At 49.8% G+C, this 16,685-nt stretch overlaps 1 protein-coding gene across 4 annotated transcripts; it reads left to right on the forward strand.

Annotated features, from left to right (window-relative positions):
* The first annotated feature begins 427 nt into the window (after positions 1 to 427).
* Positions 428 to 15,770, forward strand: LOC131216765 (14-3-3 protein zeta). 4 transcript variants are annotated; one of them, XM_058211337.1, is made up of 7 exons: positions 428 to 551; positions 9,110 to 9,232; positions 9,324 to 9,437; positions 9,514 to 9,640; positions 9,738 to 9,861; positions 10,173 to 10,336; positions 11,754 to 15,770. In XM_058211337.1, the coding sequence occupies exons 2-7, from the start codon at positions 9,171 to 9,173 to the stop codon at positions 11,907 to 11,909; spliced, it is 747 nt and encodes a 248-aa protein (XP_058067320.1). In that variant the 5' UTR covers positions 428 to 551; positions 9,110 to 9,170; the 3' UTR covers positions 11,910 to 15,770. The 4 variants fall into 4 exon arrangements, with proteins under 4 accessions (XP_058067320.1, XP_058067322.1, XP_058067323.1 ...); XM_058211339.1 differs by lacking the exon at positions 10,173 to 10,336 and adding an exon at positions 10,775 to 10,938; XM_058211340.1 differs by lacking the exon at positions 428 to 551 and adding an exon at positions 5,461 to 5,595.
* Positions 15,771 to 16,685: the final 915 nt, after the last annotated feature.

The raw sequence follows: 16,685 nt of genomic DNA on the forward strand, positions 1-16,685 counted from the left end.
CGAAGATATGTTTCATCGCTTTGTGATACAATTTTATGGTCGAATCGAACGCAAAAAATGTTAAAATTATAGCTTTTAACATGGCATCTGGCAAATCAGATTGAAATATTGCTCACAGCACTATGGCCACGCGAACGGTCAGCTCACTCGCGACAACACCACGAAATTCGCCTGCTGTGTTTGAACCGGCCTTCGCGGGTTTAAATCAAGGATTTAAAATATTTTTAATTTAACCCTCTCTCTCCAGCACGTGCATAAATAGCGGAAACCAGTTGGCGTTCTTTTGTGACCCGTCGGTTTTTTTCCACAGCGATTCGAATTGCGCATCCCCACGTAACGCAGCATAACACGTAGCACGGCACGGCGTTACGCGGTGAGCATAAATCGGTGGGTTGCGCGAACCGGTGCGAACCATCCACACGAACAAAGCCACTCGCCCCGTAACGTCGTTCGATTGATGGTAAAAACCGCCGATCAGGGAGTGACGAGCTGTGTAAAAAGTAGTGTGTGCCATTATTTTGTACGTTAACTATCGCCTCTTCTTACCAAAAGTAAGTAGAACACCGAACCCACATTCCTAGCTCCCGGAAGCACCCCAAAGTCGTGTCCTTCCGCCGCGTAGAACGATGGACCCGGGCCAGAAAAAAGGCAGCGCGCCGCGTGAAGAAAAATTGGTCCGCGGTGTGACGCATCTAAGAAGGCCCCGTGAGGCGGAGACACACGCCGTGTGTGCGCGTGTGTGCGCGCGCCTCTGCGGTGTTGTCGGGCAGCCATTTTGAGCGAAAGAGAGTCTCTAACGGGGCACCGCTTTTTTATTGCCGGACCGGGTCAAAAGTCCGGCACATACCGGGGCCTCCCTCCGGGCTGACTTTGGTGCCGACATTTTAGGGATGAAAATCGACCGCATCGTTCCATCCCTCTTTCGGTTGCTCGTTTCGTAGCAACGGCGGAAGTCGCACCCGTGACATGCGTGCGCGGTTGACGGATTTCATTAATCAAGCATCTCGAGCAGGGCTCTCAGGCTCAGCGTTCTGTCGCGTGCTCCTTCTGCATTATCAGACATCGGCCAAACCTTGCCCGTTTCCCCGACTGAAGGCGCAAGGACGGCAATGTTTGTGTGTGTATGTGTGCACGTGAATTTATGTTGCTATCCTTGCATTGCCATACGTGGAAAAGGAATCGAACAGTGTGTCCTGTGAACGTGCGTTCCTATGGAAGAATGTGTGCGTCATTGGGAACGACGTGCGCGTGTGATACACTGTGGAAAAATGCAGCCAAGGAAAAGCCCACTGACGTTTCAGCAATCTGCTGATCGTTTTATCTTAAAGAAAATTCCTCTGATATGAAGCGAATGGCACAAGTGATATAAATCGACCCTACGACAATAAATTCGTTAGGAGAGAAAGTCATTTATGCTTCTCCGTATTTTAATGGCCGCATGCTTTCGAACACCCGGTCCCGCCCGGGTTGGGAAACGGGAAAATCGGAATGCCGCGCGCGAGACCGGCCGCTTTTCCACTCTTTCCCACAATGCGGCTCATTGGGGGCCCATCCCGTAGGAGTGAACAGAACGACGGATCTGTTTCTGCCTGCTGCCCACCGCCAGCTGTCTCGCTTTAACGCGGCCCACAGCATGGGCGACTATCTCTTGCGGATAAGATTTTCTAGAACTTTCGTATTGCATGCTAGTGGCCGGTTAAAGAGCGCACACCAGCAGACCACACGCTCGCAAGGCTCCTTATCCTTTTACCGCCTCATTAGTGAGGCCACGGCAAGTAGGCCGCGCGCAACCTTCAGAGTTATGCTGTCTCGCACGCTCGCTCCCTCGCTCTTTTTCTCTGTTGGTTGCATGGCGCACACCTGTGTCATGGAAACGACCGCGATTCCTCCTCCCAATGCGTTAATGCGTTTCTAGTGGGAGAGAGTGGTCCCCCCCCCCCAACCAATCTGCAGTGTGTCCGGTAAACCGGTTTTGTAACCGGCCGCCACTAGATGATATGTTGTAGTGCACCCACCGGAAACGCATCACAAGAGACAGTGAGCAACCATAATTGGCCCCGCACTTAAGCAAGCGAGAGAGAGAGAGAGAGCGAGTGCGCGTAATCTATTGTGAAGTTGCTCGCTATTACGTTGGTCGAACGCCTGGACGTCGGAGTAGTGTACCTCTCCTATCACCGAATGGGCTAGTGTTGGTCAGCCAACCTCTCCCCGTATCATCTGTTAGGTCTATTCTACTCTGCCGACTTCGATCTAGTCCTCTTTCTCGTGGGGCCGACGCAATCTTTCCTATAACTTTCTTGGCCGTCACGCTTTTCTTGGTCCACATGTTTCAATCACACCTCCATTTGTTCCGAGAGGTCCTCCGTCACTATCTTGCCCTCTAATCGATTAGCGGGGGGAGGTAACGGAGACCCGTATGGAGCAGTTGATTAGAGATGGTGGTAAAAAGCACGCTTCTAACGCTGTCGTGTTCCGTGGCTCGGGGACGCTGCTGACTACTCGCGGTTCGCGGTCGACTTGTAAACGGACACACCAAGCGGAGGCCGCACACCATACCGACAGCCAGTGGCGCAGTGGTGGTGTGGCTGCGTGCGTGCGGTCACCATAAATGCACGGCCCGGTTCTGCTGTTGCTCCATCTGGCGGATGTGACAGATGTGTGGATGTGTCTCAGATATCTATATATGAGTAATTGCTAGAACATTTTCAAGGCTAATTCGATTCCGAAGGTGGACGACGAGGCGCGGCTAGAAACAATAAAGAAGCATGCACGGCACGGAGCCGTGGGCACTGTGTCCGCACGGAGTGTGCCCACACACGGGTGGGGAGATACAGCTCTACACATTCTACACGTTGAAAGAAAACTAATTGGAGATCGTTTCAATAAAGGACACGCAATACGCGGAACAGGTCAGAGCGGAACTACTGCGTCCTTGATCTCCTAACACGCCCAGCGTAAGGAGAAAAACGAGAACGACGATATGATAAGCCGTATGATCGCCCCGGTTTATGTTGTCCCTTCTAACATCATCTTATCTCAATGCGGACCCGCCTGTGTTGCTGCTCAGCAGCAGCATCCGCTTATCGGCATCATAAAAAGGGTGCTTCTTTTCGTGCTCACCCAACTACGAAGCCCAGCACTGTGTCAGGGGAGCAATTTTTGTCATGCTTCACGGTGCCTAATTTTGCCTTTTTTGTACGGTTTAAATTAGGTGCGATGGCTTCTGAAAGCTACAGTTCCTAGATCAACCCGGTTTTGGGCTGCAAGAGGAAGGCGAGAAGGAGTAATTACAGTGTAAAACGAGATCCCCAGATCCCGGTCTTGGTGTGTGAAGATAGTTGAGCTGAAGATAACACTCATGACGTTGGGGGTTGTTTACTATGCCACAATTCTCCCCTGTCCCAGACATTTTATTTCCCTGAGATAAGATATAAGATGCTTGAATGGAAGTGCTTCGTAAAACACATTTCTGGCGCACTAGTGAGTGGGTACAAGTTTTCGGACGTAGACCACTGTTGGAAAATAACTTCATACTTCTGTGGCCAATTGTCGTGGTGTGGTGCATCATGAATGGCCTTCGAAATGGCCAAACTGTCAACAAACAATACTGTTTGGGTGTTATGCGTCGTTTGCGTCATGCTGTGAGTCAAACCTGACCGGATTTTTGTGGAGAGACAATTCTTGGACAATTCTTTCAACAGGAAAAAAAAACGTTGGAACAAATGTTTTGCAATGAATTTACAACAAAAATTTTAATTATAAGCGAGTTCCCGATATTTTTTCGCCACAATAGTATCCCTGTTTTATTGTGTCCAGGGCGACGATTGCATAATCTTTTGGACGATTCCTTTTGCACGAATTAGGCCACGGCGCGGAAGCTCCGGCGGCGGTGGTCTCTTGAGGAGGCAGTAGAAGGATGCAGAAGAATTGAAGTTCCGCTGTGTTGCATCACACGGGGCCGGGTAGACACGTGGCCTCTCGAAGCTGGCAGCAGCTGTACCGCAGGCCACAGAAATGCTGCTTTCCTGGCTCCTGTGTGAGCAGGCGAGAGACCCGAACCGGAAAAATCGGATGGATAATCGGAAAACTGATGTGTGTCCGCGCTAGAATATCCCCGTCGTCGTATCCTTGACAAAATGGGAACTATTTTTAGCCATCGGATAATCCCTGGATCCGCCATGTCACTTTCGAAGAACTGGATGTACGCGGTACACCGCAACATCATATCATCGGCGCAGGCAGGGCTATATTATCCCCAGCATCACGCCAGAGGTACCACCACCCATTATTGTGCTTGTAATGAAAATCACAACATCGTGTTCAGAGTTTAGCGGGTTCGCCTTTTGTTCGGCTGGTGTTTGCCCGCAGGGCACCTACCACCGTCCGAGGAGGAAAGCCAAGGTCTTTTCCACCAAGGAAGAAGGCTGCTGCTCCACGGCGCGGCAGCGCACCGTCTTCGATTCTCACCAGGAAGGTGTCTCTCCTGGTGCCTAATGACCGCGCCGCCGCAGTAGAGCCATCACCTTCACCCCGTCCGTCGTGTGGTGTGGTTTGCCCCGTACCTGGGTGATGGTGTCGCCTATTGGGGTCCAGCCAGCAACAGCAACCGACCTCTGGTTATCGCTTCCAACTGGCTTTCGTGGTGGGATCTATCGCATTCGCGTCTACTAAAACGGAGCGCACTAATTGGTAGTCAACTAACTCTCGTGTACACAGGTCCGGCGCGCACGGTACACAAGACAAGAGATTAATGATGATTCCGGACGGCGGAAGATTCGATTCTCCTCGCCGTATTTTTAGGATTTCGCGCAAATCGCGGTCCCTGTGCTTATGGAGGGTGCTCCGTTCGCTACTTGCGTGTCCTTTTAATAATGGGATAAACAAGAGCCCCCTGGCCAGCCATTTGTGTGTCCTGTTCCTGTCTTCAGGCCAATGGTCCGTTCGAAAAAGCCTCGCGAGAAATTCTCAACTCGTTCCCTCGACGGAGGTGTGAAGACGACCACGACGACGACGGATCGCGGCGGAAGCCGCCGTCGCGTGGTCGTCGTCTCTCGGGCGGCGGGTTTTTGCGCATGTGCCACCCCGCTCGTGCCTGCTATCGCTGCCCGCCCTCGGACACAGACAGACACACGCGCACACACGCGCGCGCACGAACGCCGCTCACGTTCGGTTGCATGTGCGCCGCGCCTTCCTATGACGAGCGGACGCGGCTCAAATTCGGTCTCCGGTCGCGCGGCATCCGATGCCCAGCAGCAACGTTCTTGTTGGGCCGTTTGTATGTGTACGTGTGCAAAAGAGAGACACTTCGAACACGATGGCCTAACACACAGGGGACCGCGAAAGCGAGAGCGAGAGAGAGAGACTGGGTGGCCGCCAGCGAGGGGGCCGCGCAGTAGCGGCGCAGGAGCGCCTTGGTTGTCGGTATTTTTGAACCGACCAACCAACGGGGACCAAGCACGACACGGCGGCGGCCGATCGACCAGATTCAGTCCCGGAGTTCGTGCGAGCTTTTCACGACGTGCGTATTCGTGTGCCACCCAGAGTAGGTGCGTTTGTTACGTTGCCCGTGCTGCTGGTTCCCCGTGTGTGCCATTAGTGAGTAGGGTTTGTTGGACGAAAAATTGGTTGTTGTTGTTGTTGGGTGGAGCGGTGATTCTCGGTGTCTCGGATTCTCTTTCGGTTCTTGGTGGCAGACGACGGGTTGGACGGGTACCGGATCAGATCGGACCGCCAGACGGGAAAAGGCGTGTCGTGTGGGGGAACTGAGGCGCGGGGTACAGATTTTCTTTCCCCGCCGCTGTGTGTTTTACTATTCTTCGGATGGGCGGAAAACTTGGTTCTTGAACAAATCGCCCCGTTGTTTGCTCTTAGAGAATGCAGAGTGTCCGTGCGAGTGTGTCTGTGAGAGTGTGTGGTGCCTCATTGATTTTTCCTCATCCGGCCATCGAGAGGACGACGACGATGGGCAAAAAGCGAAGGAAGATATATTTAATGATGCTGCTGCTGGCTGACTGGCGGGCGGGTGGATGGGTCGGCAGAGACCGCGCGCGGCGCTGGTTCATACTTTTTTATAGACAGGAAAAAGCCATTTTTGAACGCCGGTGTGCCGTCGCTGCCGGTCCCCCCCCTTCCGCCCACAGCGCGGTATGTGGTGTGGCGTGTTCCCTGAAAACGCATAAAATTCCGTCACACAACCACGCGCGCCGCACGCCACGACATTCACACCATTGGGGCGGAAGAAAATAATTAAGAATACTATTTTCACATAATGATGGCAGGCGACGGGCGGAAGGCGTGATGCTGCGCTGCTGTCTCCGCAGTGCCACGGCACGACATCGTGAACTTCTCATGTCGCCATGCCGCCCAAGATGGTTGGGCTCTAGCCCTACTGCTTCCTTTATAGTGCGTGATGACCTGTCCATGATGATCACTTGCCCCATCGTTGCTTATCTACTGTCCTGCGTGTGTGCGTGGTTAAAAAGGAGCTGAAAGGCTTCCAACGAGGCGGTCCTGTGATACCAAAGTCCTTTTTTTGTGCTGGCCCCCAACAACGCCACGCGAACAAATCGATAATCAACTCTCCACCGAAATCGAAGCAATCGATCAACAATTTTCTTTTTCATTGCCCGTGCTCTCTCTCTCTCTCTCCATCTCTCTCTCTCGCTCGCTCCTGAGCAAGAGTCGACGATTTCATTAAAGTAGTGGTTACGAGGATACGTGCGCATCACTGTGTATGTGCTAGTATAAGGTGAAGGAAGGAAGAAGTCGAGAAGAGACTTTTCAATTAGTAGGCGGTGGTGAATATGGTGAAAATCTCTTAGTGGTGTATGGTGGCCCCCCCACCCCGGGCAATGAGGATATTTTTCTTGCTGAGCGAAAATTAAAAAATGCTATTCAGAAAAAATGGATCGTCGTCGTTGCCGCGGGGCTCGGATTACCAGTGATCGGCATTTAATGAGAGAGACATTCCAAAAAGAGAGAGTCCCCCTTGGTAGAATTACGAACAAACACCACGCACTTTGTTCGTTGCACAGGGAGCGGTGCTTATTTTAGAAAGATTGAAAATTGTTTGTTTTTCTACGCCACGAAGCATGTTTCATAAACGCAGTAAATACGAAACGAACCCATTTTAAAAGTTCGCACCTGGAACTTTCAATCTGAATCCTTCCGCACCCGCGCGCGTATGTGTTTTATGGCACATTTTGTGAACCGAATGACTAAAGCAATCGGCTGAGAGAACCAATCCCTCACAACGAGCAAGGACGACTAGTTTTATGAGAGAGAAGAAATGGAGACAGAGAGAGAGGGAGGTTTTGATGTTATGGCGACGGTAAAGCAACATGACGTAAAACTATCCGCTATTTTTCCCTTTTTGAACGACTGGAACCTGGCTAGAGTAGTAGGCCTAGAGCAGCAAAGCACCCCAGGAATGGCCGAAGGAAACCAGTCGCGCACCAGTCTGAGGGCCATTCTCCGGATGGGTTTTGGTTTCCGCCTTTCTGGCATTCATTAGCCGGGTGTAGGGGTATTAGTATGTGGGGTACGTAAGAAACTTTTCCCGGAAAGACACACGCCGAACGTGATCCGGTACGCGATGGAGCAGCATGGTGTGGCAGGTGACCTCACACGGCAAGGGCACTTGTGCGGGGGGACGCGTAGGTATGCAAAATCTCTCTTTGCACACATGATTAGGTGTTGACGAAAGCTGATGACTCACCGTTCAAGCAAGAGAAAAACCAGATGTCCAGCAGTCCAGTCGATTCGAAACAAATCCCACGGGGGGCCCCGGTCGACGAAGCAGGCGAGCACCACCACTTCTATCTCACTCAAGGTCACCAATCGGGAGAAGTTTTTTGCAAAATTGTTTAACGCTAAGATCCTAGCAATGGAACCAACCAATCAACCATACCATGCCGAGTGGAAATCGGTGTCACACTCTATTTGCATTTCCCATGGCTTACGAACATGAAAAATGCGTCAGCCCCCCGGCACTGCTGATTTCAAAGATGGTTCACTTTTAAGGAGGCGCAACAGCTCACCGGGAGATGATTAACAAACATATACAACATAGAGAGCGAGAGAGAGAATTAAAAAAAAAACGTTATTTTCGTTTGGTTTTATTTTAAGTATGTGGTGCCAAAGGCAAGCAATGACGCAACCCGCTCCAATCCAGAGTTGCCGGCCGTGGCGGGGCCGTAATGGCAATCCGGTTGGAGAACGGTTTTCTTCCGGCGAACGGCATTTTTCATGATAAAGAGCAGCAGTGTAGCCCGTGTATGTTTGAACAGAAGAACAACGAACGAGTCCGGGGTCCATACGCACGCCGGAACCATTTCTCTGTAAACCTTGGCCGCTGTGTGTTCATTTCATCGAATGTTTGTTCTTCTTCGAGCGTTCGCTCCCTCTGCATCGCGTTTGTCGGCAAAAAATTACGTCATCAGATGAGGCGAACTCGGCCGCTGCCCCGCCGCCGCCGCCGATGAGCACCCATTTTTGTGTGCAAATTGGTCTCTCGTGTATGTGTTTAGCGGATGGCCGCGCGACGTCGCACGCACGCTCGTTAGTGTGGGTATTTCGCTTCCCGCGAGATGTTAACGAACGGGTGAGAACGAAAAGCACATTTTTAAAGCCCTAATTTGACGTGCGAACTGGCAAAAAACTAGGCGCAATCGTGCACTGAGCTGTGGATGCTGAAATTGCACACTTTTCGGCACACTTCACGAAAGTGTTAAATAGTAATGTAAAATCAGTTAATCCAAGTCACCATTTGTGTTGCTGCCGCTGTGTGCGACCAAATGCTTCGTTCTGCAGTAGGCGTTGACGAGATTGATCCGACAGGGTCTCGAATCGTATTCCCGTATCGTGCGGTGTGCTGTCAAAACTCTGAGATCCTCTGTGCCAAAATTGGCCCCGAAGTGCGTTGTCTCCGCAGTGCGTCATTATTGAGCTCGGCTTTGAGTCCACTCTACCCAGTGACCGATGCTCCGGTGCTTCCGTCAGCGAAACCTTGGTTTTAATTCCCGCGCGCCCTAACAGTTGTTGCCCCACGATGATGAACGGGGACATTAGTTACTAATTTGCTGTTTGGTATTCCTTGGTGTTTCCACAGGAAGGTTGTCTCATTTTAAGCTAGTGAAAACCAGGAAAGCTAATCGCGAACAACACTCAAAATGTCTACCGTCGACAAGGAAGAACTAGTTCAGAAGGCAAAACTAGCCGAACAGTCGGAACGGTAGGTTGTTTTGCTGTTAAAAAAATGTGTTTTTCCGTTGAGATTTCCGAACATTTCATTACAATCTCTGCCCACTCGGATGCTTTTCTAGATATGATGATATGGCACAGGCAATGAAATCAGTAACAGAAACCGGCGTGGAACTGTCAAACGAAGAAAGGAACCTGTTGTCCGTCGCCTACAAGAACGTTGTCGGTGCGCGAAGGTAATATAAGCGCCAGCAGAAGGCGGGAACACACGTAGGATAGGAACCCGGTGACGAGTCCACCATTCCATTTCAGATCGTCCTGGCGGGTGATATCGTCGATCGAACAGAAAACCGAATCCTCTGCCCGCAAACAGCAACTGGCACGAGAGTACCGAGAACGGGTTGAGAAGGAACTGAGGGAAATCTGCTACGAAGTGCTGGTAAGTGGGCGGATTGTAGCGAGATGCACCCACCAGTCAACAACTCCACACCTACAGGCGGCACCGAATGAACACACACTCTTTTCTCTTCTTTCAGGGTCTCCTTGACAATTTCCTTATTCCCAAAGCCAGTAATCCAGAGAGTAAAGTGTTTTACCTCAAAATGAAAGGCGACTACTATAGATACCTAGCTGAAGTAGCTACCGGCGAAACCCGCCACAGTAAGTCATTTCGTTTGACCATTTCGATGCCCCCCCACCGGGGCGAGCGACACACCTTCCACATGTTCCCTAGTTCCCTAGTTCCCTTTGCGGTCCAGATGGATCGTTGCAAACGTAGTTTTGCTCTGCTTAAACTGACCCACCCATCCGCGCGATCACACAGCGCCGCGGATCGAACAATGCGCTAATGATACGATCGCCCTTTTTTCTCTTATCTCTATTTCATTCGCGTCAATCCTACTTCACCTGGCGCACAAAATCACGATCGCCGATAACATACGAAACCATCGTCGTCGCGTAACGCAACACAGCCGTAGTCGACGATTCGCAAGCTGCGTACCAGGATGCCTTTGAAATTAGTAAAGGCAAAATGCAACCAACACATCCTATCCGGTTGGGTCTTGCGCTCAATTTCTCAGTCTTCTACTACGAGATCCTAAACTCTCCCGACAAAGCCTGCCAGCTGGCTAAACAGGTCGATATTTACCACAAGAAGCTCGCAGCATTGGTTTGGTGCAATCAGAATCCGTGCTCCTCCGAAAAAGAAGGCTTTCATACATATAGGAGCAGCAAGTAACTCAATCGAAAGAGTAAAATACACAGTCACCTGCCGCCGCCATACACAGCCTTTTGGGTCTGTTTATGATAACTCTGAATTAACTCCTTGTGTCTAATAAGCAGCAGAGATATTGCGCGCTTCCCTCTCCCTTTTTTTTTGTCACATTCGTGATCCGTCGGAGAAGGATCTTGTCGGTTGTGTGGTTCAACGCGGGCGCGCCAATGCCACTCCTCTATCACTAATACCGCTGTTGTGTGGTTCTGTCGAGTTCGATGCTGTTCGCCCCTGGTTCAAATCCCACACGATAAACTACAAATCCTGTGTGTTCTCTCTGTTCTCTCTCTCTCTCTCCAGCCGTGGTGGAGGATTCGCAAAAATCGTATCAGGAAGCGTTCGATATTGCAAAGTCCAAAATGCAACCGACGCACCCGATTCGGTTAGGCCTTGCGCTGAACTTTTCGGTCTTTTACTATGAAATCATTAACTCGCCGGCACGGGCTTGCCACCTGGCAAAGCAGGTTATTACCATCCCTTTCTTTTTTTTCTCTCGTTTTTCCTAGTTAATGATAATTCCGTTGTGATTGTGTTTTTTTAATTTTTTAATTTGTCATTTGCATTTTATAGTTCGTTTTTTTAAATTAATTTTAACACAATGCATTTTTGGCCCCACTGCAACTCTTCAATGCAACATTCCACATCTCCATCCATTTCGTTCGTGCAATTGGCCGCGAATGCTTTCGAGACACGCAGATTCGCCAACTCTAACAAATGTTCACCGTTCGGTGTGTTAACGGCCCATGAGGATTGTTACTCTTTACTGATCTTCTCCGAGCTGCCGTTTGCATGTCCTCTTACTAATTGCTAATTTGCGCCCCTTATAACACCGAGTCTCGAGTCGTTCGCTAGGCTCATATCTAATACAGCCCCCAATAGCCTCTCACATTTAACATGCGATGATTGTTTGCCGAAACGTGCGTTTGCTGTGCTTTTAACCTTCTCGCTATGTAACGGGAGGAACCTCCTCTCTCTCTCTCTCTAGAGCTTGGTGTGCCCGAGATGTTGAGAACTCGCGAACCATACATAACCACCATGTGCGGCTGTAACTGTGTATTTTATTTTAATTTGGATTGAATGATAGCAACAACAATATGCAAGCTGTGCCCCAGTGTTGCGCTGCCTATTTCGTAATGTTGTGCCATGAGTTTCAAAAACAAAACATTACGATAGGAGGCCCGATTCTGATTGTATTCGATGCATTAACCAATTGGTCACGAACGCGACCCCGTTCTAATGAGTTTGTCTTTTTTTTCGGCCCCCCGGGATGCGCGCGCAGGCGTTCGATGACGCGATTGCCGAGCTGGACACGCTGAACGAGGATTCCTATAAAGACTCGACACTCATCATGCAGCTGCTGCGGGACAACCTAACGCTCTGGACGTCTGACACCCAGGGCGACGGCGACGAGCCACAGGAAGGTGGCGATAATTAACCAAACTAAAATTAAAGCGAAACAAAATACACACAACACACAAACCAGCAACAACAACACAACGCAACACACACTTGAACTACAATAGAAATTCCGTTTTGAGACTATTGATTAAAAAGAGAACAAAACCAGAAGAAACCGCGAAGGAGACGCAGGTAGAAAAGCGCGCGCGCGCGCAAGAGCGAGAGGATGGTTGCGATGCGATGCGATTAGCTTCCGCCAAGAAGTAGCTCTAAAAACACACAAAACACGCAGCAGAACGTCGTTGCCGCCGTAGCAGCAGCAGTCAGCGCCAGCAGCAGCAACCTGCCGCCGCAGCAGAAAGCAAGCCAGAAACGTTGGGTACGCAGCCGCGAACACAGGGTCACTCTATAGGAGCTGCGCCATCGTTTTGGATGGAACAGAGAAATAAATGCATCCGCGATCTCTATTCCCCATTGCGAAACGATCGTGCGCGCCAGCCGCGTGCCGAGCAGAAAAGCGCGTGAAGAAGAGAGCAAGATGTTAAGCAAGGCACTCATAATGAGAGGTTCAGATGGAAAAGGATAAGAATTTATTGCTGGTTGTCGAGATGGACGATGGAAAGGGCGCTCGGCGTGTACCGATGCCGGTATTTTCGCGCAGCAGAGTAGCGCACACAACGTTGTTGTCGACGGTGGCACAGTAACATAGAGAGAAAAAGCTGTGAGGCGCCATGCAAAAGGAATAAAAGATCGGTTCAAGAAGAAAACAACAGAAGCACACGAACCTGTCCTCGCGCACAACAACACACTGCTGTTGTGGGTGTGTGTGTATGGGTGTTGAAGAAAGTGAAAACCACACGCGCGCCACAAAAAGCAAGAGACGAGAAAGAAAGCTTTCCGTTGGTTTCATTGGCGTGCGCGTTGAGGAGCAAAAGCTCGCTCGCTCTCTCTCTGGACGATACAGGAAGACACACAACCAACAAAGATTGGTGGTCAAACGGAACAATATGCTGTGGAACACTTTATACACACATACGCACGCACGCGCGTGCGCGACCTACGACAAGGAACAAGCTATTTCAGGCAGGTTGCGTGTGACGGTGGAAGATCGGATAAGCAGCGCAGAGCGCGCGCGCGCCCAAAGAGCCTAGCGCTGCTGATGATGATGATGATGATGAGGTGGCAGACAAATTCAACAAAAGTACATGTTTATATGTATGTTCTCTCTATTGCTATAATCCCTGTCGTCCCTCTCGCCCCTCGAGATTACTCTGTGGCTCTCTCCTATCCGGCCCCGCCCGAGATAGGGTGCCGACATTGTTTAAATGTGGCGTTGTGTCCCGCACTGTGGTTTTCTACCCCCTTTTCTCTCCACCAGCTGCACCACCAAAAAGCGGATCGCGCGCGAGGCGGAGTGTCACTTTTTGGGCACACCACCGGATGTGTGACCCGCGAGTTTTGTCTCTCTCTCTCGTTGTGGGTGTGTGGTAAACAAAACATTCTCTCCTCTCTGCCGGATGTGCACCCGAGGGCGCCGGAATTGAAAGAAAATTGGGCAAAACAAGAGCCGGGCCGTAGCGAACTGGACGAGTTGAGGTCAATCGTTTTGAACGTAGAAAGGAGTTACATACTTACCGTGCGAACCCTGCCTGGAGAGATGGTTGCCGCCGCAAGGTACGGCGTGCGTGCGCGCATTCTTGTCACCCCGTGTGTCTGATCTGCGTGGAAAAGAGAGATTGTTGTGAGACCGTTGTTGTTAACACCCCTCCCTACACCCACACAAAAGGACACTCTTATCATCGTAGGGAATATGATCGTGACGCGTGCGCGGGGGTCGTCCACCCCGCCGGGACCCGTTTTTGTGACAGCGGACAGTTCCGCGTTCGGATAATTCGTAACGACCGTACACAATTTCTATAAGTGTCTACACAACACCCCCCCGTTGTACTTTCCGTCGAAATGTGTCCCAAATCACACACGGCCACTGCCGCTAAAATGCACTCTAATGTTTTCCCACAGCCCCGCAGCATTTTGGGACCTTTATTGTTCAGAGCAACCACAGTGTGATGTTTCGTGAAGTTGTGTGCTACCATTCCCAGACACTGCTCCCACGTGGTAGCTAGAGACAGAAATCCACGCTACAACCGTAGGTGTGAGCTGTAGGATTGGCCACAACCATAATTCCCCCCGGATCCCCTCGGGTTCGCGATGCGGGTGCACAAAAGTCGAAGCGACAAACAAGGATTTTCGATCTTTTACTGCTGCGTGCCATCGAGAGACAGCCAGCAGACAGACAGACAACAGAAAAAAAACGTGTGCGCCGGTGGAGAAGCCAAATGATGTCGTTTTGTGTGTGATGTGGTGTGTCGTACATTTGAAAGAATGCTCCCCCAAATTTTCCTAATACACACTTTTTATCTAAAAAAAAACAAGACACCCAAAAGAACATGATTGTTGTTAAAGCAAACCCCCGACCCGATGGAGTAAGTAAACAAAAAAACTCGTTGTAATATTGTAAGAATGTGGCAAAAAAGCCACACTGTGTGTATGATAAACTCTGTGAACCATGTGTTTGTCCCCTCGTGGAAAGAAAATAAGAGAAGCAGCAGCTGTGAAGAACGCGTTGTGTTAGTTCACTTTATTCGTGGTTCTTACGGCCAGTTTTTTGTTTCGTGCGGAGAGCACGCGAAAAAGAGTGTCCTCTCCTTCCGGTTGGGGTTGCGCGATTGTTGCGTGGCCACCGGAAACATTGTATGAAGAGACAGGGGCACGCACGCCGGGGATCAAAGACACAGTGAAAGAGAGAGAGAGAGAGAGAGCGAGGATAAGGTAGTAGTTAATACAAATTCTGTCGTCTTACATCATTACATTACTAAAGCAAGCCAAACGACCCAAAGGAGTAGCCAAACGACGATCCTGGAGAAGCCCTGTTTAAAAGTGGCCGACGATCCTTGGGTGATCCTTGTTGGGTGCGACAAAGACCATCAGTCGAAACAAACAAAACAACAAAGCGCAGCAAAGCAAAGAGAGCATCGTATGGAAATTATTACTCTTGTACAACAACCAACAGCAAAAACAAGTCAAATCGTCGTCGTCGTCGTCGTCGTCATTAATCAAACATTGTGGAGAGCGAAGAGCAACAAACTTGTATAACAAACTGTGAACAAACGCAAAAGGAAATCATGTCAGTAAAGAAGCTTTTCTTACGAAGAACGTGAGGGTGGGATTCAGCCGCAAACACAGGACACACACTACTCACACGCAGAAAGGGTAAACCGTAAACCTTGCATTACTTGTTTAAAGTCAAACACAACAATAGCCAAGAAGCGAAGGGTTGAAGAGAATTTTATTAACTAACCGTCGCCGGGCCCCACGGGCCAAGAGAAGAGCCCACACAGGAGGAGAGCTATAGAGCTGTGGTGTGGAATAAACACGCGCCACAGCGCGCCAGTTAATGTAAACCGGAAAACAAAAACAACCAGATACCACGAACAGAAAGCAAACACGCTACTTTCTCTCGCTAACAAAAAACCCGCAACCATACTACAAGTTTACTATGTTTTCGCTCTATTCGAGAAATAAAACAATGACATTAAAGATCACACCTAACCCCCTTCTAGTGTCCTGTCTTTTGGAAAGAATGGCCAGGAAGCTCCGCGCGGACCGATCTCGAATCCGTGGCTCGGTTGTTGCAGTTGCATTTGAATCTTAGGTTTTTGGGAAATGCACGTCACCAAAGGTGATTAAGAAATTTGACGAGCACAGTTCGGTCCACCCGAGAGAGAGAGCGAGACGATTGAGGTTTGAGGTGCATTTGTGTTACTATTGTAAGGGAAAGTGTGTTATTCTTAGCTTAAAATGCTGGATGTGGTGTGATACTCATACCCCTTCGAGAAAGTATAGGAAATTAAAACAATGTTTGTTTCAAGTGTAATAAATAAATTATGCGAAATGTTTTAAACTTCGATAACGCGTTTCTCGTCATGGTCCGGGATTTATTTCGGCGACGAAAGAAATTCAGAACCAGGGGACTACCGGTCTAGTATGTAAACCCGCCACGACCACGTCGTGAAATCGAGCATTGCAACAGCATTCCATGCTCATCGGATTCCTGACCGAGTCCCGGTATCTGCGTGACCTCACAACATGACGCTCCATCGCGAGAGTGAGTCATAAGGGAGCAAAAAGACTTTCCGGCTTCGTCAGGCATATGACTGGCAACCGGTTCCTTTTGTAAACACACAATGAATTCCAAAGGCCGGCATACTTGCGGCGCGGGGCTTGGTAATGTTACCTCAAGGTTGGAAAAGATTCAAAGAAAAAAAAACACGGAGCAACGAACCGCACAGTTTTACGGCGCCAGTTTAATTGGTGCTGCAAAAAAATGATGAAATAAATCATCCAAAAACTGATCATCCCACAGGCACAAACAGGAGGCGGCGCCTAAGAAATCATTTCACTATTTTGCTATTTATGGCGATATTCCGGTGGTTCCAGGAATAATGATTGATGGAAAAAAGTTTCAAAATTGAGCAACAGTGATGCAATTTTTGCGCCAACCCCGTGTTTTGATCGTCCCTGTTTCGTTCACCGGTTGATGTTGACAGCAGCGCTTTGACAGCCCCGCAAGCGGCCGCCCAATGGTTGCTAGATCCTTCGGAGAAGTAGCATTGAACGGATCGCGTTTTTCGCCACTTTCCCCTCAGCTGTTGGTGCTTTGTTAATTTCAACACTCACTTTACTATTTGTCGATAGTTTTCCGAGCAACACGGAGAAGGTTTCATTGGCCCGTGTTATAAAACACTGTTCTGCA

Source organism: Anopheles bellator, chromosome 1 (assembly GCF_943735745.2).
Source record: "Anopheles bellator chromosome 1, idAnoBellAS_SP24_06.2, whole genome shotgun sequence".
Classification (NCBI taxonomy): Eukaryota; Metazoa; Arthropoda; class Insecta; order Diptera; family Culicidae; genus Anopheles; species Anopheles bellator.